Source organism: Archocentrus centrarchus, chromosome 12 (genome assembly GCF_007364275.1).
Source record: "Archocentrus centrarchus isolate MPI-CPG fArcCen1 chromosome 12, fArcCen1, whole genome shotgun sequence".
NCBI classification, from domain to species: domain Eukaryota; kingdom Metazoa; phylum Chordata; class Actinopteri; order Cichliformes; family Cichlidae; genus Archocentrus; species Archocentrus centrarchus.
In genome coordinates, this window is record NC_044357.1 from 14,587,198 (window position 1) to 14,610,630 (window position 23,433).

At 39.3% G+C, this 23,433-nt stretch overlaps 1 protein-coding gene across 4 annotated transcripts in view; it reads left to right on the forward strand.

The window, feature by feature from the left end:
• Positions 1-8,865: 8,865 nt before the first annotated feature.
• The window catches only part of nedd4l (NEDD4 like E3 ubiquitin protein ligase), a 47,840-nt gene continuing 33,272 nt past the window's right edge, over positions 8,866-23,433 (forward strand). For 2 of the 4 annotated variants that reach the window (XM_030742184.1, XM_030742185.1), the window contains exons 1-5: positions 8,868-9,198; positions 11,124-11,197; positions 16,171-16,252; positions 19,668-19,706; positions 20,484-20,537. In XM_030742184.1, coding sequence (XP_030598044.1) covers positions 9,154-9,198; positions 11,124-11,197; positions 16,171-16,252; positions 19,668-19,706; positions 20,484-20,537 — 294 coding nt within the window. In that variant the 5' untranslated portion in view covers positions 8,868-9,153. Of the gene's footprint in view, positions 9,199-11,123; positions 11,198-16,170; positions 16,253-19,667; positions 19,707-20,483; positions 20,538-23,433 lie in introns of all 4 variants that reach the window. The other 2 variants (XM_030742187.1, XM_030742186.1) reach the window with 2 other exon arrangements.

Here is a 23,433-nt window from a genome sequence, read left to right on the forward strand (position 1 = left end):
TCACAAACGAATGGCACAACATAGAAGAGCCACTTCGACAGGACAAGATTCAGCAGTACATCTGCATCTGAAGGAAAAAGGGCACTCTTTTGAGGATGCCAATGTCCACATTTTGGACAGGGAAAACAGATGGTTTGAAAGAGGAGTGAAAGAAGCCATCTATGTCCACTGTGAACAACCATCATTGAACAGAGGAGGTGGATTACGTCACCAACTTTCCCCCGCTTACAGTGCTGTCCTGAGCTCCCTTCCCAGACGTCTCAACCCCCATTCACACCTTTGTTCCAGTGACCTCAATAGGCCACAGGAAACAATGGAGCGGAGTCCTAAGTTGGTTTCAACTGAAACCACTGATTAAATATGACCCACGCCCCCTTCACACCTGGGCACATGTGTTCAAGCACATGTTCAATAGAGGGTCATAACCACCTCCAGGGGACTACGCCCACAGGGGTTTAAATACCTGGGTCTCTCCACCATTTGGTTGAGAACTGAAGAAGCCTTTCGGATGAGAGGTGAAACGTCTTCAAGAAACAAAAAGAAGTCCAGTCGCCTTTTTCAAGCTCCAGAGACTATTCTTACCAATGACACTGCAGTGGAGGCACAAGCTGGTGGCATCACCCTCACTAGGTTCACAAGGACTCTCCCTCCAGGGTGGTGAATGTGCAATCTGATTGTTCAGTGAAATTTGCAGGCAGGGGCAGGATGGGGTTGAAATTCAGCCCGGGAGCTTGGTTTGGAGAGACCTTTTATACGATCGTACAACAGAGCAGCAAAGACCCCCCCCAAGCTGGTGTCTCGCCCTTCACCTCTCCTATTGTGTGCTGGCTGGGCTGTTGTGTTTGTAGCCCCTCCTGATGAAGAGCCAGCTCTGACCCACCATCACTGTCTGCACCTGTGGCTGCCAGTGCTGCAGCAGAAGCGTTGCTGTGCTTAATTGGTTAGAAAATAAAAAATTCTGGTCACAGGCCGGTTCGGCCTGGAAACGACCGGCCGTTTGGGAAACCTCCCAATGGCCACCATGCCCCTGTTTGCAGCGCTGGGGTTCAGTGCTGGTGATAAAAATTAAATACATTTGGAAATTTTTTGGTTTGTCATTGTTTTTAATTACATATGGGACAGGGAAGATGTTCAATAATAATGAGGCAGCGTGATTGATATGTTCAAAATGATCAATGCTCTGATGTCAAAGCCGGATTCCTTTGCCTGGCGGCTGAGAGATCGGAGAGATTAACTGGCTGTAACCTCATTATTTTGGGGGCTATTTGTGTGGTTTAAGCATCAACATTTTTCGTTTTTCAATATTGGTTTCAAAACAGAAAAAGGAATCACCAAAAAGTACAGACCCATGAATATCAGTAATATTTAATTTGGGCTGTCTAGTCATTATTCAGACTTTATGCAGAAAAAGGATGCAGCTGGATTTGAGCTTTGACTCCTTCAAAGAGTTTGTTTTTGTCAAACACCACATGTAGGTGTTGTTAATCTACTGCACTGATGCTGAACTTTATTGTGGAGTTTTTTGGGAGTTTATTGGGAGTTTATTGAGTTTGGGAGTTGATAATTTTCTTTGTTTCTCCCTGTTGATGTTCAGGTGTGTCCTAATTATTACACATTTAGCATGTAGTGCTGCTGTCTTGTGAACTGTTGGTTGTTGAATATATTTCTTTATGGTATCTTTTGTTGAGTTTTTATTACACAATAGTCACTTTTGTGCATTGAATCTTGTACCTGACATAGTATGAAAATACTAAAACTAATACTGAAACTAACGAAACTAAACTAAAACTAAGCATTAAACCTAAAATAAAAACTAATAAAAAACAAGCAAAACCACTCTGAAAACTAATTAAAACTAACTGAATTAGAGAAAAAGTAAAAACTAACTAAAACTAAACAATAATGTAAAAATCCAAAACTATTATAACCCTGGCCCACACAGCCAGTACTAGCTAACTATCTTGCCTTCGCCAATACGTTCTGCTCATTCAGCGCGGCGTGGTACTGCACTAGACCTTGGCTGGAATACTCTGTGGCTCTGGACACATGTTTCTGCTTCCCGAATGAATTTGTCACAAAGTTTGCCCAAAAAAAAACAGAAGAATGATTCTGTAGTTTTTCACATTTTGCATTTTTTGCAGTTGCTGTTCTCGTTCTGTTGTACTGTTGTATAATAAAAAAAAAAAAGAAAACAAAAAGAATAATAAAAAAAATGTATAAGGTCACAAATCTGTGTACTTTTTGTGATGTCCCAAACCCAGATAAATGGAGAAGGTATATGTATATCTTTGTGCCTACTAGGGCTGTATTCAACTCCCAAAAAAACAAACAAATATAGCCTAATATTTTGTGTCATATTATATATATATATATATATATATATATATATATATATATATATATATATATATATATATATATATATACTTGCCCACCTACATTTTCAACCCAACTACAGTGGGCTAGAACCGGGCCTGGCTGCGTGTCTCCTCGATCACCGCCTTTGGCCAGTCCAGTGTTTCTGTTTCAGTGATCTGAACATTCTGATATCCAGATAAGTGATGTACCTTCCACAGAATAGCTGCTGCATCACTACATGATTTCCCTAATCAGAGATACAGGAACAGCTCACTGTCTCCACCAGGCCCGGTTCTAATGTAATAAGGATGTGAGACACCACGGAGAAACACCCATGCTGAAAGATGGCTCCAAGTCTTACAGTTATGACCTTGATGGTCCTCTGGCATTGTCGGTTCTTGTCAGCTAGCAGACTAGAGACAGAGGAAATTTTTCAAAAAGGGTCCAGAGAAGTGTGTGGTGGAGGGGTGATTGTCCACAAAGCCCTCTTTTTTTTTTTTTTTTTAAAGAGAAGATCAGAAAAAAAGAGGAAAAAAAAGCTATAAGTCTTCCTAATGGAATGGGCTGCAGATGCCATGTGTTAATTCTCTTTTTAGCCCGGCCAAATCTCTTTCCCATTGATGAAAGCCCTCGGACCGATGAAGTATGCTTTCTGCCCATCTTTGCGTGCTTTTTTCACAGCAGGCCACAGAGCCGCTCTGGTTTCCTTCTCATTTTTTGTTAGATCTTCACCAAAACGAAGTTTCTTCTCTCTCAGGAAAGTGTTGTTCTTTGCTCTCTTCCAGATGGTGTCTCTCACAGACCGAAGAGCAAAGCTGAGGATGATGACAGCACGTGGTTTTGTGTTTGTGTTCTCTCGCCTGCACAGGCTCACACAGGCTGTGCACAATATCAGTCCCCTCCACTGCCTTCTCTCCAAGCTCAGGGGCAGTTTTCTGGCAGATTCGGGATACTTTCTGCTTCACATCCTCATTCTCTTGTTCATCCACACCATACAGACGCAGACACCATCTTCTTTTGTACCGTTCTGCTTCAGCAAGACTATCAGTCAGCGGATTGATATCATTTTGTTGCTTTTCTATTTTTTCTAGTAACTTGTTTTTTTCTTTTTTAATGTCATTAATTTCTTCATGGACAAATTCAAGAGATTTTTTGAGTTGCTCACTGGTGTTGTCTTTTATCATGCTTTCTTGCTGGTCTGCTCTTTGGTTTATGCTGATCGTGAGAGCACTTATATTTGTCTGTAGCTCGTGAAGCAGGAGGTCACCGATGTTGCTCTTTTTAGCTGCAGGGCTGTTCAGTGGAGGGTCAGGTAAAGTTTGCAGGACCACCTCTTCACCCTCTTCCATACTTTCACAGCAAAGCTCGTTGGTGCTCACCTCCGCATATGTGTACTCTTTCATGAGGAGCTTGCTGTTTGGTGTGTCCGGTACTTTATCCTTCCTCTTTCTGCTGCTGACTTTCCCCATATTAGGGAAATCCCACCCCCCATCTCTACGTCTCCAGTCATTGCCAACGACCGAGCCATACCTGGTTTGGATAAGTCAGACCACTTTCTGAACTTAAACCAGGGGTCGGCAACCCACGGCTCCGGAGCCGCATGAGGCTCCTTCAGGCTTAATCTGCGGCTCTGTGCAGCTCGCGGAAGTAAATTATAAGTATCCAATTGAAGTGCATTTTATTTTTGTCAGTTCGGTTTTTGTTGTAGTTTTAAATTGGAACATTATTGTGATCTTGAAACATTAAAATAAAATCATTTTGTTTATCTATTTATTTTTATTTCTCAATATATGTGTCACTCGCGGTAGCCGCTACCGGCTTCCGCTAGTATTTGCGACTGTCACCGTTTTGTTTTCCATGGAAACCGGGTTCAAATGGCTCTTTCCGGATTACAGGTTGCCGACCCCTAACTTAAACTATACCACTGCGACTGCTTAATTATAACAATTTGACTATTGCTCAATGATAATGGATACTAACTTAAAGGATAATTTCTCATTATACTAATTATCGTTACATATTTAGGAGCATAAGTGTACCAGATCAAATGTGCTATATGAAAAAAAAGAAGGAAAAAAATTTGTTACATCAATGATTTCAGTCATTTGTGTCTTAACAATACCTGACCACATACCATATTGATAGGCTTCGATTCTTAATTATCCAGTCTTGAAGTGATGATGTAGAATTCCATTTCCGGGTCCAAACTCTCCTGGGTTCAATACTCAGCAATGCTGTGTCCCTCGTTGTTTTGACCAATCCGAATATAATAGTGAACAGTCACTGGGCTGCCATTGCTGTCCTTTTATGGGCATCTGGACCCAGAAATGACATCAGACTTAAAGACCGGATAGCTGTGTGTTCTGAGCCATCTTGGATTTTCTTGAGAAACACTCTTGCCTCGTATGGCAGACCGTATTAACATAAAATCCGATTCACCATACTTACATTCCAGATATCTGAAATTGATTTATGACTAGACGTATTAGTAAATTAAGATATCTCTAATTATGTTTTGACTAGACAAAATACCTATTTGAGATATCTCTAATTACATTCTGACTAGTTGAAATGATGTCAAATTTACCATTGATTTGTATGGCGGCTTCAATTCAAGATATGTTCAATGAATTACTGACTATCTGAAACTCACATTTCAGATATCTACAATTAAATTATGACTAGTCATAAAGTGAATTCGAGATATCTTGTTTTTTATTCTGACTAGTCATAATTCTAATTAAAGATATCTTAAATGACACCCTAATTTAAGATATCTTAAATGTATTTTTAGATAGGCGAAATATAATTTTGACTAGTGCAAATTAAATTGTAGGTATCTTGAAAGCAAATAATGACTAGGCAAAACTAAATTAGAGATATCTAGAAATGTAATTGCGACTAGTCAAAATGCCTTTTAAGATATCTCCAAATTAATTACAGATATCTTGAATTAGACACTTTTCTATTTAAGATATCTTAAATTAACATTCTGACTAGTCAGAATGACATTTGAGATATCTTGAATTATGGAGCATTTTGGCGGAATGTTTATAAGGCAGATTAAGGAAAAAAAAAGAACAGAAAAACAACTTAAAGGCTATAACTCTCATCCACACACACACACACACAACCTTCAGATAGAAATGCACACACACACACACACAATATTTTGTCCTTATTTCCTATTTCTCTCTCCCTCTCTGTCCCGATACATGCACACACACACAGATACACAAACCGTAGCGCACACATACTAAACGAAGCAACCATTTTCCATTTTCTCTCTCTCTCTCTCTCTGAAACACACATGCCAATACAAATGCACAGCAGTACTCAGAGTCACACTCACACGGAGGCCTCCTTACAGACAAACACAGACACAGAAACACACTCAACATCTGCCCTGATGTTCTACAAGAGAGGAAGGGATGAAAGATGAATGCAGAGTGAACAAGGCTGAACTGAGCAAGAAATTCATAAATGGATGAGGCCTCTTACATTTGCTGTGAATAGAACGATTTATTAAGGGTGTTTCTCAGAGTTTTGATATGATCACTAATCAAAGCCAAGAATTCAAATTCTTGGGATACCTGGCAAAGCTTCTGTTGTCATACTTGCAACTGTTTCCCACTTTAATGAGTTTCAGGACATCCTCTGTACATTTGACCTCCTTCTCCTGCAGCCCCACCAGCTGTACTTGTTGTTTCCCATCTTCCAGCACCCTCAGCTTAGCTTAACAATTCAGCAGGTCAAACACCTGTCATTACAACCGCAGTTCTGTCAGCACAGGTTAAAGCTCTATTTAGAAAAGAAAGAAGAAAGAAATGAGCACAAAAGCAAGATATAAAATATCAATTCATTAATCTCCTTGAGGCTGGGATTCTCCGCCTGTGTTTTTGGCCGGTTTTTCATGTGCTGCATCACACAATCTGAAATTAAATAAATCTAATGGCTCAGATGTCGATCCGGATTGCAAACCTGTAAACCATCTCGTTGGTGGTGCTGTCATCAAACACATGGTCAAACCAGAAGGCCTGATGTTCCAGGCAGTGGGTCAGGTCCACTTTTTGTTTGTGTTCGTGGACCATCACTATATCCTTAGCGGGAATGGTGATGACATCCAGCTCCTTCATGGCCAACTCTGAAACACAGCAGAGGCAAAACACTCTCAAATATTATATAATAGTATTAAAAAATTACATTTTAATTAGAAAATAGCAGGTAACGTGAGATGAAACTCAAAGATCTTTACCTTTTTTGTTGACAGGACGGTTCCTCACATAAACACATATTCTGTGCTCTTCAATCTGGGGGGTGCAACAAAAAGAAAATTTTTTTTAACCAAAATATCTTTATTGAATTTTCAAGGATTTAAGCAAAGGAACAAAGATAAACCTCTGTGCACTTGACCTCCTACTCCTGCAGCCCCACCACCTGTACTTGTTATTTCCCATCTTCGAGCACCCTCAACTTAGTTTTACAGTTCAGGAGGTCAAACACCTGTCATTACAAATGCAGTTCTGTCAGCATGGGTTAAAGCTCTATTTAGAAAAGAAGAAGAAAAACGAGCACTTGCCTTCTCACTGTAGATTTCGAAGAAGGCTGCGTAAACTTGTAGCTCCAACATTTTGTAGCTGGACTTCTTTAATTTGAGAAATACATCCTCAGTTGCACGAAAACAGATGAGATATCTAATACCAGCATATCAAAGCAAACCCTTCATAATATAACCAAACAAATCAAATGCATTCTTTGGTCAACAAAAAGTTGCAGCTAATATGCTTACCAGTTAATGCATAAATTCCTTTAGAGAAGTCTTGGTTCTTCCCAGAGAAGTCGCCACCCATAGTCTGTGACACAATAAAAAAATACAGATGAAACTGTACTTTCCAATTATATAAAATACAATAACTATAAGCTTTAAGCCCTTATATGTTTTTAAGTCATTACATGTAACTCACGTGTTTTTCTACTGCCTGTTTGTCCATAAGCAAAGCATGTGGTCATGCCTCTCTCAAAAATGGTTTCTGCTAGAGGTCTGGCAGTGAACCTGCAGGAGAAGACAGAATGCACAATCATGCTCTACTCCACCCCCAAAAGCAAGATATAAAATATCAATTCATTAATCTCTTTGTGTTCAATTAGTCATGTTTCTTCCTGCTAATTAATTTAATCTAATTAACATGTTTTTTGTATGTTAATTAGATTAACATGTAAAAAACATTGAATTCATTTTCAACCACATGCCAAACCCTGGGTGCTTTTTGAATTATTGTGGTTTAGTAATGATGCAAATAGATAAACAGTCACTTGTAGCATGTTTGTAAATTATTAAACTTCTGATAAAAACCACAAGATTTACAAGAACCCATTGATTGATCACAATCAAAACTGCGTTACTGCCACAGGCTCAAGATGGAAGAATCGCCAGGATCACTAAGAGAGCAGATTTTGCTGGCTGAGTGGCCAGGTCACACCCCTAGACTAGTGGCTCACGTGCTGCATCACACAATCTGAAATTAAATAAATCTAATGGCTCAGATGTCGGCCTGATGTTCCAGGCAGTGGGTCAGGTCCACTTTTTGTTTGTGTTCGTGGACCATCACCATATCCTTGGCGGGAATGGTGATGACATCAAGCTCCTTCATGGCCAACTCTGAAACACAGCAGAGGCAACACTCTCAAATATTATATAATAGTATTAAAAAATTCATCAATCTCTTTGTCTTCATTAGTCACGTTTCTTCCTGCTAAAGAAATTAGATTAACATGCAAATGGTCTGGTTTGTCATTGATTCTAAATTACATACTAGACAGGGAAGATGTTCAATAATAATAAGGCAGTAGGTGGGAATGATCCGTTTCCCTCTCCTTTTTTGGTGTACAGTTATTTCCTTTGTCATTGCATAATGGCAGAATTTAATTTTGTCTTCATTTTAAATGTTATGTTTTTTGTGTGTTTCTTTCTAGTCTAACCTTACAAGTGAATAAATGTGATCTCACAATATACAATAAAATGTATAGCTGTAATTTTGCAGTACTCTTATATTTTATTGTTTGTTTCCCACAGTTGCTCTCAAATTTCGCCCATCCCGGATTTAATTAATTTCGTGATCCAGATCAGTAGATTGATCTTCTGCGTTCTGTGATTGCCGCCCATGGTTGGCTGGCTGCTACTGGCCCCACCCACGACACTATCCCCTTCTCCGTGACACCACTTGGGTGGAAATTGTAATATTATATGTGAAAAGTACCTTACACATCTTGGATATTTTGACAGTGAGACGTACCTCTACATAACATAAAAGGACGATTTTTTTTTTTTTTTTTAAATGACCCACTTCAGTCAAATGCCCTCTTCATGTTTAATTGGGCGGCCGGGGGCGTTAGTGAATTCAAGACGGTTATTGGTTGATTTTGACAGCAATCATGTCTAATCGGCACACGATTGGCTGAGCGGTTAGGAGGAAGTCAAGTGTCACAACATTTCGGGAGGGATAAGCTCGGAGTTGACAAAAGCGATTTGTCTCAGTTGAAACATTTCTCTACACTGTATTTTTTTTTTTTTTTTTTAATCTTCAAGTTGGGTCTTGGACGGACCACGCTGGAGGGGATTACGTTATCCGGTTGTGAATCAACCACCCGCGCCGTGCCGAGGACTTGCTTTCACCGCGGACTTTACCACCACCGCACGGCAGAGAGAGGAGAGTGGGACTTTATTGTTCAAGGCTAGCTAGCTAGCTTTGCAAAGCGGTTTGTTTTTGTGTGAATTTATTGTGGACCGCAGGCTATATGGCTGCGAATTACGAGCCGATATATGGACTTTCAGAAGATGAGGTAAGCTTTAATTTCAACCGGACTGTTTATTATTATTTTTTTTTAATGTAGACTACAGTCAGGAAAAGGAGTCTTCTCACGAGGGGTGCAACCAGAGATGGCCAGCGTTAGCCGATAGGCAAGCTAAAGACCCCTTTACCCTAGATAGCATTCCTGTGTAATGTTAGGCAGCTGTCAATTCCTCCCTGTCTTCGTGTACACTAGTCTTCTCAGCTCATTTTTACTAGCGCCTGCGCCAGTTTACCTCCAGCCGTGAAACCAAGCCGTCCAATTGAGAGGCGGGCAAGCGCTGTTGCCTCTCTCCATCATCCTCAGTTTAATTCAATTTATGGGCGACTTATAGCTCAGCTGCTACCCCAGAATGCTTTATTGAATCCCAGAAGGGCAGAAGGGAAACCGACGAATTTCTTGGGTGGGAGTCTGGATGACAGTACAAGCTATAACCGTTGTGTCAGATTTAAACACACTAGTTGTCTGTAGTCGTGGCTGCCTGATAGTGAGGTGACTACTGAAGGAGTTGCATGTAGACGACTATGTTGCCATGGCATTTAGATTTACATTAAGTGCCATTAATTGAGAAATAATGCAAGCGTTGTTGTTTTTACACCGCAGCATCATAGTCACGAGTCCAACATTAGAGCATCACTGAGAGACCAAACAAATTTTAAACGGGGCAGCTGCCATATCAGCCAGCTATCTGTGAGACCGTATCAGTGTAGTCTCAAATAGCAAGCAGCGTGGAGATGTTTTTTGGATAATCCTGGTCGACAGCTAAAAATAATTCTATAATGGCTCCTCAAAGGGGAAATAGGGGTGTGCCGCTGATTGTTGAATTTGCACTCTGCAGTTGACTCATCTGTCAGTCTGACCAGGCAGGATGCAGGAGAGTTCTGCCTCTGGTCTTTCTTTGACAATTAACTGAACCTGTGTTTGTGTAGATGCACTTTAAACTGGCTGTGAAAAAAACAAAACAAAAAACACATAAAGTCAGTTTCTCAAACATCAACTTGGGGATGGATTGACATAGCTCCTGAGCATCACTATTATATGCTGGCCATTGATAATTTCAGGTTTGAGTAGGTTACATGTTTACGTATGTGTGATCAAGAATTAAAAGACTTTCATGTTTCTGTGACACCAAAAAGGAAGCATATAGCAACAACATTAAAAAAAAAAAAAAAATACAGAAATCTTCACTGGCCAAAAAATATTTTTAACAGTTTTGATATTGGCCCAGAATTGAGGTGCCTTTGTAGATTAACATAATTTTTTATCATCCTCATAACAATCAGTAGGTGTAATAGTAAACTCCACCGTGTAATCCACTTTTAAAGCTTTCCCTGTTTTTGTTTGTTTGTTTTATGTTAAAAAACACATTCCTCACACTCAGCAGATGGGGAATGGTAAAGGAATCTCTAGGTTATTTTTTTAATAGTGTTCACCATGTTACAGGACTAAAACCAAAGTGTAATCTCCACAAGATGATGCCATAAAACAAAGCATTTCCTGTGACAACATTCAGTAATGCACCCAAATCCATTTATCCACCAAGGTAACAGCTGCTTTGGCCATAGTTTCTATCCCCATTCTGTTTTCTTGCCTCTTTATCACTTTGTTTGGCTTCATGCTAGCATTATTAACTCTGTCAGAGACTTACCCAATGACTGGCTGTGGCTGCAATGACTTGGAGAAAAGTGATGTCACAGCCTGGCGTGCGCTGGTTTAAAGTATTAAGTATCTAAATATTTTGTAATATTTTATTTGCGTTTCTGCGTGAGGCTAGAAATGGCCGTTCATTTCTTGGTGAGCTTTATTGATTTAAAAGGCAGGTCGGTGCAGGCACCTGCTTGAAATATCTGTGGTGACTTAACCATTTTTCCATGAGTTGATTAAATGTTTTGACCCAGCATCTCTTTCCTCTGCAGCATGAAACACGAGTGCTACGCGTTAAGGTCATTGCAGGAATTGATCTGGCCAAGAAAGACATCCTTGGAGCGAGGTGAGTATCACAGGATTTTTGAGAACATGCCAGAAGATGCTGTTTTCACATGAGGTTTCTTAATAGTAGAACTGTTACGTTGCTTTCCCATCATCTTCGAGGCCTGGTGAGCGCACCTGCTGTGGACACGGGCTGCTCTGCATGCGCTCCTCCTTCACAAAACTAGACCTGAAAATTTTGCCTTGTCTTTTGGGCTCTCAGGATTGCAGGCGCATTGTCACTGTTCAGATATGTAATGTGCAATATGTCAGCTACTTCACTCAACAATAATGATTCTTCAGGGATATTTGCATAAAGAAACCCAAACTTAAGGAAAACGTGACAGGCCTTAACTGTAGTATGGTATTTAGCATCCTCACTCTTTGGGGGTTCTCCTTTTAGCCTGTCCTTGAGCAGCACAATGTTATGCACGTTTACTACATTCCTTCTAGTTACAGACCTGTTTGTATTTGAATTGTTAATCAATGACTACCAACCTGCCTTTCCTATCCTAGTCATAACCCACCTCTGTTACCCTTCTTCCAGATAAGAGTTTGACTAATTATTATACATGACACATACTTTCTCACATGTGGGAACACAGTGTGGTTAAACTTTTGAGGATCTCTGGAGCATTATGTCCATCAATGTCCTCTTCCCATGTGTGAATCTGTGAAGTGCAACGGGCTGTTAATACAGTTCTTATGTGATGTTACATAATAGCTCTCTATGGAGTTAATGTATTTTTATTATTGTTTTTTTTTTTCTTTGCTAAGCACTGTGACTTTGCTCCTTGGATTTTAATTACCCACAGCTTTACTTTTACTCTAATGACATACCGAATGACTCGCTATCACTTCTACCAGCACCACCTCTATCATCCTGCTGTCTGTTATTGTTTTTTCCCATTGATTGTGCCAATCAGAGACATTTTCCTTAATTTGTAACCAGCTTTCTAGTGTCAAAATAAACATAAAATATTTACTATATTGAAGTGCAAACATCCATTAGAAGTAGAGTCACTTAAATGGCATGCCTCTGCTTTAAAAGGGGATAGGACAATTTTTTAACTCGTAAGATCTAAACATTTATGACCTCTTGATTGAATGCCTGAGTAGCTTTGCAAATGTCAGAATATGTCACAGAACAGTCTCATTCACTGAAGATTGCTTATCATTCTTTACATATTTGCTAAACAGTAACTTTTGGATGTGTAGGTCCTTGACTTTATACAAAAGTTGAGGCTGCAAAGAAAACTTTATAATAAAGTTGATGTCTGAGCACTGCAAGCCTTGTCTGAATTTGAGCGCTGTTCCTGCTCTTGATTATAGAAGTGTATCTGAGCTGTAAGAAAGCAGACCTTGTTGGAGGAAGAGCTTGGCATGTGTAGCACTGTGTGAGTGCTACTCGCATGCCAGAGTGCATGTGTTAGCATCCTGATGCCCTGCTGGCAGGACAGCTCAGCTTGGCTCAGGAGAAAGCTGAACTGTAATGCAGTGCACTGAGTGAGGTCTTGATGTGTGGCTAGCTACCACAGGAGACAGTGCTGACTTGGCAGTCTGTCACCTCATAAGATGATCAAAAATTCGTGGCCTGTTCTTTTCTTCTTTTTGCTCCATGTGTGTTCATGTTGGTGCTCGTATGTTACATTCTGTTGTTTCAGACTAAATGAAACACTCTGGGTTCTGTTCTCACTGTTTTTGAGAGCTGATGAAAGTCAAGGAACTAACGTCAAAACAGCAAGTGGACCCGGCTATGTTTCGAGTCCTGCAGCCTGTGGTATTTTTAATCTTGTGTTGACCAGAAGTAGCCTCTCTCGCCCTCAGCCGGATTTTTGCTAATAGAAGGAAGGAGACGAGAAGTCTCAGTGCAGCTGGGATACAGTAGGTTCATTGTTTTTGTTTAGTCACAGCAAATCACAGAACCACACAAACACACAATTAGAAGCTATGGGGTTCCTGAAGATGCTAATTAGCAGCACCAGTTTTGCCTTGGGTATGTTTGCAAGTTTTTTTTTTTTTTTTAAATATCTGCCTGTCTGCCTATCTATTTTCCTTCTTCTCATTCTTTTGCTTTGTCTCAACTGCTTCCTTCAAATGAATGTAAGGGTGGATTGTAGCTTCCAGGCTAAATCTAATTTTGGGTGTATCTAAACTGGAATGTAATTGCTGATTCGGTTAGACCTAATGCCATGGTTACTGATTATTCTAAGATAGATTTAAAACACATTCATTGATATTTTGAAATGTGTTTCAAATCATCTATCTAACCTCAAACGAAGTAATTCTTGCTGAGCAACCACAATTGCAGCCCCTGAGACCACAGGAGGTTATTACAGGATGCTGTGGCACTAAATTCTGTTGAGGGTGCTGAAACACACTGTATTGGTCATGCCAGAAACCCCAAATCATCACCTTGACACAAAACAGCAATCGCACTGTTCACCTATGTCAAGTCTGCATACTGCTAATTTGACCAAAGACCTCTTAAACCACAGCAGTTGTGTTCTTGAGTGTAGTTGTTTGCAAAATAAACAGCAGGGGAAGGGTCACAGTAGTAGTAGGCAGTTATTGAGTTGCCCAAATGTCCTACTAACCTTATGTTCCACATCATCTTCATACACCACAGTTAAGTGCCTGGTGGTGGCTAACATGTTTATTAGCTCTGTTGATAATACACTGAGCTTTGGATTCTCTCCATGTTGTTGATGATCAGCTAAGGTATGATTACATTCTAATCACTGAAAATCTGAACTTGGCTCTCTTGATTACGAGCCATGTTACATATTGCTGAGGTAAGTTAGCGAGTGATGATACAGACAACTATAAACTCATTTGTAAAGGAAGAAATATGTGTCTTTTGAGAAATTACAGTTGTTGTTAGTGGTAACATTATAAATTGTGGACTGTGAGGTAGTTTTTGTAACTAATTAAGGTGTGCTAGGTAAATCTCCATTGGTTTATGTGGTAGCAGTCTCCCTGCTAGTGCTGAGAATCTAATTCAGCACCTGCAAAGGCAGAAAGGTGTAATTCACACCAAACTGCCTCTTCAACACAGTAAGAAATGCATGTCTTATTACATGACAGGAGAAACTTTCTCTGAGTCTGTGCAGAAACTGTGCTGTTGCTTCACTTCTTTTCATTGTTTTATTGTTGCACCAGTCCTTTCTTGGCCTGTTCTTTGTCTCTTTCTTTTTTTGACTTCTGCCAACATGGCCATGCCTTCTTAGAAACAGCGAAATGTACACAGCACCAACTTTGCCTCCTAATTTCAAGTATGGCTACTCTAACATCAGTTGATTGATGTATAAATCTGTGAATTTGCTGCTTGTCAGATTCTTCTTTTTACTATAAAAATTTTTTTTTAAATTAATATTTTTTTGTGATTTTAGTCCACCTAATTGATCCAGTTGATCAGTCATGTTACTATACTGTAGTAAGATTTCGGATATCTTTAGATATTAAAAACACAGTTAAAAGCATCCATGGTACTTATAGTTTTATAATAATGTAAAAGTTTGGTGTAGGACTATAGAAAGTAACTTTTCATAGTCATCTTTTCCTCCAGACACGCAGATCTGTAAGTAGTCATTCCTCAAAAGGAAAGGATTTGGAAAAACCTGACACTGTACCTGGTGTTGCCCACTGGGGTTAGCAGCAGACTAATGAGCTTCCCACTGAATAGTAGATATCGTTCTCTCAGAACAGAACTCACCGGAGATTTCCACCTTGTCAGCACCTTCAAATAAGCTATGTGAAGGTTTTTAAATGGCACAGTCACATATGGTCTGTTTACTATTTGCACTGCTCATGTTCAGCTGTTTCTATTTTTAGCAATCTTTGCAATAAGACGTCATATTTTTATTTCTCATGGTATTCAAATGCAAGCAGTTTCTAACTAAGATACACCATTTCCAATTTTCTTCTATTATTTTCATAAAAAGGAGATGATTAAACTTTACAATTTTCATCCAAACTGCAGTGAGTTACAGGATCTTCTCTCACTGAAACAACTTATAATGAAGGTCTCTGCTACTGGAAAGTGGTACAAATAAACTGAAAGAGTTGCTGTACACTCACCTTTACCTGATGTATTTTACCTTGTTTTAAAAAAAAAAAAAAAAAGCAGGTGCAACAAATTTATATAACAACAAATGTCAAGTACTTAAATAATTTTCTATTATCTTTATAACTTCACCAGATAACAAGACATCGAACCTTCCCTTCTCTTTTTCCACTTGTCTCATAACTTTCCTTGTAATTGTTTTGATCCTTTGCTCATACTTCAGCTATAGATAGCTTCAGCCACTTTCCCTTTGTTAGCTTGTTTAAAATATTCATGTTCAGCTGGATGAAGGTGATTTAAGTGTCTGATTAGGTTTGTTGTTGCATACGTTTTTGTGTTGGTCCCCTGTGGTTCATTTTGGTGAACTTCGTGTTTTCACTCACTGAAGAGTTTCCACATGAACAGCATTTTAGTGTGTGGGTGTGAGTGTACGCACGACTGTTAGTCTGCTCTGCTATGTATGTGTTGCAACTGACTCTTAATCGGACATACAGGAAGCTGACCAGCTGGTCACCTGTCCAGGCTGAGAATTCTGCAAATTGGCCTATTCTGTCCACTGTCCGGTTGATTTTTCACAGCTGGATTGACCCAGGTTTTAGATTTGTGTTGCAGTGGAGGAAGGAAGTTTGGAGTTTGCCTTTTTATTATAGGCTGTGAAAGATGAATGTCCCTAACATTTATCTTGCAGTCAAATTTGATTTAGTTTATTGTGTTTTCTTTTTTTTTTTTTTCTTTTTTTTTTTTTAAAATACTTTGTTTCTTTTCAAAATGTATGTATTCTAGCAATGGCATATGTATATATTTTAGAAATGTTATTTGATAAATATTTATAAGGTTGTGGGAGCAGATTGTAATCTCTAAATTTGTATGTGCTTCTGACTTTGGCTTTTTTTCTTTTTCTTTTTTAATTTCTGTTTTGTTTTTTGCAGCGATCCTTATGTCAAGCTTTCCCTCTATGTTGCTGATGAAAACAGAGAGCTTGCCTTAGTCCAAACAAAAACAATTAAAAAGGTAAGTCCAGAAGTAAAAGGTGAATTTTCTCTGTATTATTGTAGGGTCCTTACTTTTACAATATAAAGTACCTTGAGGCAACTGTTTGTTGCGATATGGTGCTATATAAATAAAATTGAAATGAACTTGGATGCACTGACTTGTAGCATACCTACTTGGATACTTATTGTCTTGTTGTCGCCCTGTTTATGTCTTGGATGAAGCAATCACAAATGGAAAGCTCTAAGTAACAGTCCACCGTGCAAATAAACATGTAGCCTACAGGTGTTTTGCAAACCTGCTTAAATATTGCTTATCTCAAATTAGAGATTGTCATTCTTTGTTAATTGTACAGCAGGCATCAGCAGTTTGGCACTTGTTGCTAGTGGGAGATCTATTATAGATAGTGAAAGCTGACAGGAAAGAGACGGTAGTTTGAAGGCATTTCATGTTATCACACTGTTGTGGAGAGACTTCTTACTTGTATAGTTACCCAACAGTCTAGTGCAGATTGGTTCTGTTAGCCAGATCTGGTGCAGGACGACATTGTGTTTCTTCACTGGCAGTAGAAACACCAATTGAGTAGGCGTTCTTTCAGTGTGGCTCCAGACAAATTTATGTACACATTGCTAAAAAGAGTATGGGATTATGCAGCCCACAGCACCTCTGAATATAGTCTGAGTAGGACTGTGCAATTAATCGAATTTTGACTTTGGCTCCAGATACTTTCAAAAATGGTGTAATCGACAAAAAAACAATTATTTAAAGTGTTTTGTCACATTAAGCTCTGCAAGTATACTCTTATTCCTGATTTATGCTGCAGTGTTCCTTCTTTGCGGGGCCTGCAATGTAATCTACATAAGTGGCCAGTGACGTTCCGAGCACTTACGCTTGTACGAGGTGTGTTTATGTTAATTACCATGTGGTCGTGTCCCAACCCGATCGAGAAATCTACGTTGTTACTGGAAACCCCTCTGAATCCTTGCTATAACCTATGACAGAAGCTGACGTGCACCTCCAAAAAATGTAACTACATGTCAGAGCATTGAAGCCTGCAATGATTCTGCAAAGTAATTGACCACAATGGGCAAGGACCCAGGAAGATAAAAATCCCACCATTTTATTGTTTCTATCGGCCGGTACCACATGTAAAACACCAGGACACAACTGCAAGGTCATTAATGCGTAAATGAACACAGATTTGCTACACAGTAGTAATTAATTGAATGTCAGTTTTGAATACATGTACAGGATCTTTCATTGTGGTGTGGCAGTGCACTAAAATGTGAGCAAATTTATTTGATCTAATTAACTTGGATCTATTTCTTTTTAGTATTAGTCATGCTAACTGGTATTACCTATTTATTTATCTATTTATTTATTATTTGTATTTAATTTAGAATGTATTTATGTTGTAATTTATTTATATAATTTATATATTTGTAGTTTAATTTCAATTTAGTATTTATTTTCAGGAGATTGTAGAAGTGCACTAGATTTCAAGGTATTCACTGTTCTTAAAGTGCATCAAATGCAATGTTTTTACAAAGTCAACGAGTAATCGTGATTTTATATATTGACCAAAGTAATCGATTATGATTTTTCTTTTTTCCCCATAATCAAACAGCCTTAGGTCTGAGCAGTCAGATCTGTGTGTGTGATCACACACCTGTACTTACAAGTGTCTGCTTGTGTTTGGATCATCCAAGATGCAAGTTAATTCCAGGTCTGAACAAGGCCATGGCTTTATTCCTTATTCACACACACTCAACCACCAGTGTCAGCAGATTGTTTTGCAAGGAGTAATTTGGAGTTCATTTTCTTGCCTGTGGACACTTTGGCACATGGAGGGATTGAATGACCAGCCCTTATATTAGTGGAAAGCCCACTCTACCACCTGAGCCATCACAGTCCAATGGACTCTAATGAACCTACTTGTATTGTATCAGCTTTGGCTACTCCACAGTACTCTATTTCCACACAGGCCCTTTAGATGTACTTCTCAGCCACTTAAATGTGCATTTATTGCGTTGTTTATTGAGTTCCTTTTCAAGTCACAGGTGTGGGATCACAGATCATCTTAATATCAGCCCACACTCCCTAACTCTATCCCTACCAATCAAGGCAAATACTTCATTCTAAGAGAAGAGAAATGCACTAAAAGGTAGTGATGCTTTTCCTGTTATGGAAAGTCTAGAGGGAGACATTGGTCGAGCTCTTTTCCCCATGGCCCATTTTGGGGAGGAAATCTATTCACAGCAGGGGGAGCTATTACTTGCTATTGTACACTCTGGTCAAGAGAGATTTCAAATTCAAAGGGAGCTGCATTTTTAATAGAAGTTCATATTGATTTCCAGGATTGTTGAATTTTCTGGGCTACATAGTTTAAATTTAAGTTAAAATATGTTGTGTTCTGCAAGTATATACTTTATAATATGCAGGGGTGAAACTTTGAAGCATAGCTTGAATCAGTTTCTTGCTTCCGAGTAGGAAAGTTAGCTATAAGAAGCTGCCAGTGAAAGCCTGTGTTGGAGTCAAGCAGCTCAGGCCTACATGCAGCCAAACATATGCTGCCAGTGGCCATGGTTTTCTTTATAGGATATAAATAGCTGACAATAGAACTGGAGCAGAAAAAGCAGCAGTGCTGCTCAGCTCGTCTGTGGGCTTCATGTGTCTTTAAGTGGGACACCTTTGATGGCATCTTTGTTGTTGAGTTTTAGTTTGGCTTGCGGCAAGAGGATGTGAAAAAAATGTATGAAAAAAAGTATGACCAAAAAAAAAAAAAAAAAAAAAAAAAAGTCAAGGCAAAGCTCAGTATCTAGATGTTGACCTGAGCATAGTCCAAGAGCTGACTTGGGATATTCTGGATACTTTGATTATTTGTTGCATCACAGGTTGTGGATTTCATTGATATTTTTTGTCCAAGTGCAGTGAGTTAATTTGTAATTCTGGCATCACAGTAGTTTTAGTAGGGATGTTATTTTATCACTGCTGTAAAATGTTTAATGTTTATTATTCAGCATCATTTGTGAATTTCAGGTTTCATTGACATTTGAGTGTTTAAGTCATTTGAGTCACCAAAGGAATTTTAATGAGAACTGTCACTTAGTTCTCAGTCCAATAAAAATATCAAATGTGTGAGGCAGAAGGAAAGAGGAGCGTATCTGCTGAGCTGATCCATCCAGAAAGTGGGTGAAAATCCTCTTGGCTGTTAATCTAAAGGCGTATTTGTATCACAGGAGCAAGTTTGCTACAGTTCTCCTCTAACAATGTAAGAGAGGATCATTTGCATTCCAGATAGATCCTAATTTTTCATTTGGCCTCTCCTCTCTCACTCTGAGTGGGATGGTTTTCATACATCTGTTCTGTTTTCTGTGTAAATTAATGATGCTGTTTCTTGCAGTGATTCATTTGGCTTCTGTACATTGTGTTTCAGACCCTCAACCCCAAATGGAACGAAGAATTCTACTTCAGAGTGAGTTCAGATTTTTAAATGCTTTCATGAATGATGTTTTTTTTTTCTTATCTTGCTATGACAGTCTGTTATTGCACTTGTCAACTTTGGAGTGGTAGTGTTGTAGCTGTTGCAGTTTAATTTGGTGATGAGTCTCACCTCTAACACCACTGTAATCAAACAGCCCATTATGGACTTTACAAGCGTAGCCACATGGTTAACTCTTCATTGGTTATTTATAAAAGTAGAACATTCCCATGTTACAGTATTGTTATTTTAGGACTTTGTTAAGTGGTTGTTAGGCAGCAAGATGATGGCATATTATCATGCATAATTAAAATTTTGTGGATATAAATTAGATATTACTGTTTTGCAATTAAAATGATGTGATGCTTTATAAGGTGTTATAGCTGCATAATTGCTACAAATTGGTCATTTTAGCCCATTGGTAGATAGTTGTTAAGCAACATGATTGTATGTCAATATGTGTGATATAGATAAGAACCTTTAGGGGGCTAAGATTTGCCTTTGTGCCAATTTTGGTTGCTCAACTCCTGATCATGTAGGAGGAGTTTGTGAGGAAACAGAGATTTTGTGTATTATGGTAAGATAAGTGCAATTCAGGCTTCTGTAACGTGATTAGACGACTAACTACCTTCTACCTGCAACAATTATGAATTATTATGAAGCAAAAGCGAGCAGGCGGTCACCTACAAAATTTTTAACGTGCACACACCTGCCACATAAACGGTCGGCAACTTCTCTAACCTCTTCCCTGTCATTTTATTGCTCCCACAGGTGTGTCCGCAGAATCACAGGCTACTTTTTGAGGTGTTTGATGAAAACAGATTGGTAAGATTCACACTTTTGCCAATTTATTAAGTTGTCATGTCTTGATGCAATGCGATCTACTTGGAAATATTTGCAAAATATATTGCCTTTCATTTAATTTCCTATGGTGATAATGTGCTTTCCAGTAGTATTTTATTTTCTGCTTTGGTCTCAGTTACGCCAATAAAACATAATGTGATGACTGTAAAACTGATACCGCAAAATTTGTCTCCAGTTAGTTCTGCTTTCATTATACCGCGGAGGTTTTCAGCAAGCTGCAATGAGTTGTATTGACTTTATCGCTCCCCACCCCCCTCTGTGCATTAACAATTTTCTTCATGTGAACTTTGTCAGGTTTAATATGACAGGATTTCAGCTTTAGCTTCTGTGCAGTGTAAACGGTGTACAGCTTTTCTACTAGTTTCAGTACTCTGCTTTCAGACTGTTGTCAGCTCCTACATTCCTTTTATGTCAGATTTCTCAGATTTCCCCACAGACGAGAACACTGGTTTCCTTGACTTGTGAAATTAAAACCCCTTGCAGACCCTTAGTTGCCTTGACAACTAGATGAAATGTCTGCACAATGTTGAGACTTGCAGTGAGTAAAAACAGCATTGGTCTTGTTATCAATTTACTAATTCACTTTTGGCTCTAAACTTCACTATGGTGAAGTGTCTTCAGAGAGCACACACACAAGAGAAGTGGTTGCTTGACACCATGAAGTCATTGTTCTGTAGAATAAGCAAAAGGCTCTGCTAGCAGTGTTATTTGTTTCTTATGTCTTCTCAGTAACACTGGGTATTGGGCTTGATGCTGTATAAAACAAACAGCGGATGCAGCCCAACATAGTTTTGGCGATCTTGGCTGGATAAGGCACATTCTGTCCAGGCCTCACAGATTCAGGGCTAACGCTGAGGACCATCGTGGGAGGTCGTTGGGATTTGTTTGGGGAGTGTCTTTTAGTAACATCACATTCTCTAGTTTTCTTACTAGGTGAACCATATAAAGAAATGGATATTTTATTGATTTAAACACGTGTTTCATATCCTGATAAAATCAGGTCTAACTTGCAAAGGGGAATCATTTGCACTAAAGGGCAGCTCTAATGTTCCTTCAGTACAACAGGAGCTCTCTTTATAAGAGGATGACACAAGAGCGCACAGTACAGGCAGCCTCAAGCACAGTCCTCTCCTTATATGTCTGAGGAGGTGCTTTTTGTCTTTCTCGAGGTGCATGCCAAGGCAGCTCCTCCACCACTGGTCAGCATTTCTTTGAAGGGACTTCTTGTACTTTTGTATTTATTAATTTATGGGTTATTTGTCATATGAGATGAAAAATTGGCTTTGTTTTGTGATCTGTGCTAGAGCATAGTACAAATATAAGAGAGCTATGTAGGAGACTGATAGCTGAGTTTGGAAAAAGGCTGAATAGACCTACAGCGTAGTGTAGTTTGAAGCAGGCATGTTATGTCATTTGGCAAGCTGGGCTCACTGCCATTGGACCACACATTGGCATTTTCGTTCTTTTATACAGAACGTTCCCCATAACGTTTCTCACACAGACACACATTTATTGACTGTGCCTAACACTGTAGGCAGTGTGTCATCACTAAGTGTAACTGGCTGCCAAGCCACAATTTCTTTTTGTACTACAGTCTCTTTCTTTTGGCTTCTTTGTCTTCAGTCAGTATCACTTGTCTTTGTGATGCCCTCTTGTCCACAATGCAGAGCTTTGATATGCCCCCCCCCCCCCCCCCCCCCCCCCTCGTTCAATACACCATGAGCTGCTTGTTGCAGCTTGTTTTTTTGAGAAAGATAAGGTGACGCATTGTGGCCTAAGCCATAGGTCGAACGAGTCCAAGCAGTTAAAACAAGGCAGCCACTTTTGAAGCGTGTGTAACTCTGAAATGGCAAATTGTGATAGGGGCTTTGTCAGTTCTGTGCATGGAGGCGGACGATTCCCCCACTAACTCGGGCTTCAGGGCATAGTAGTCCAACTCCCACTTTTTCATATGCTGATTCTGTGGGGAATCAAATTATAGGAGCATTCTAACATTAATGTACGGTACATTGCATATAAAGCGTCTTTTTCTGTGTTGTACCTTCGACTTAGGCACCAGAATTTGTGTGTCTGATTTCATTCAGCATTACAGGCTAGCATCACAGCCAAGTTGTGTCTCGGACTGCTTTTGGATGCAAAAGGAATGACCTATAAAAGCACAGTCAAGCGTGGGGATGTCTATGGGAGACATTGCATGACTATTCTGTTTCAAGTAGGCATGTCTTTTCCCAGAGACAACTGTGCTGTTTGCCTTATCAAAGCTGCAATCTGTCAGATACTCTGCTCTTCACTTTGCACCCCCCCCCCCCCCCCAGTCCATTTTTAGCAGCAACTTCCTTCTTTTTCTGTTTCCAATTGACAAGAAGTTACAGTTCACAATATATTTTCTATTTTGACCTGCTTGGCACCAAGTGGCATTTAGTGATCAATTAACAAGTAACCTCACTTTGAAACTAGAGTACCTGGTTGAACAAAGGTGTGTTTTTTTTTTTTTTGTTTTTTTTGTAATAGTGTGTGTCTGGGTTTTTCTGCGTTTCTGCTTTCCTTCTTTCTTTCTGCTACTGCAGTGTCTGTTTACAGCATTTTTTTTTTCTTTTTCTTTTCAGACCAGGCTGATTGCAGCCAACGCTGAGTGATTGAAATCACTCAATGCCAAAGGAGTTGAGTGGGAGCAAATAAACAGCTGATTCGCATTGCCAACAGAGCTGCACTCATTTTCATAATGATGCTCTAATTTTATCCGACATTCCCATTTTGATAACAGTGCAATGCTTTCGCTCCTCCCTAAAAACCCAAATCCGCTCACTTTTTAGTTCAGTTTGATGCAAGAGGAGTTGGGGGGGAAAAAAAAAAAAAA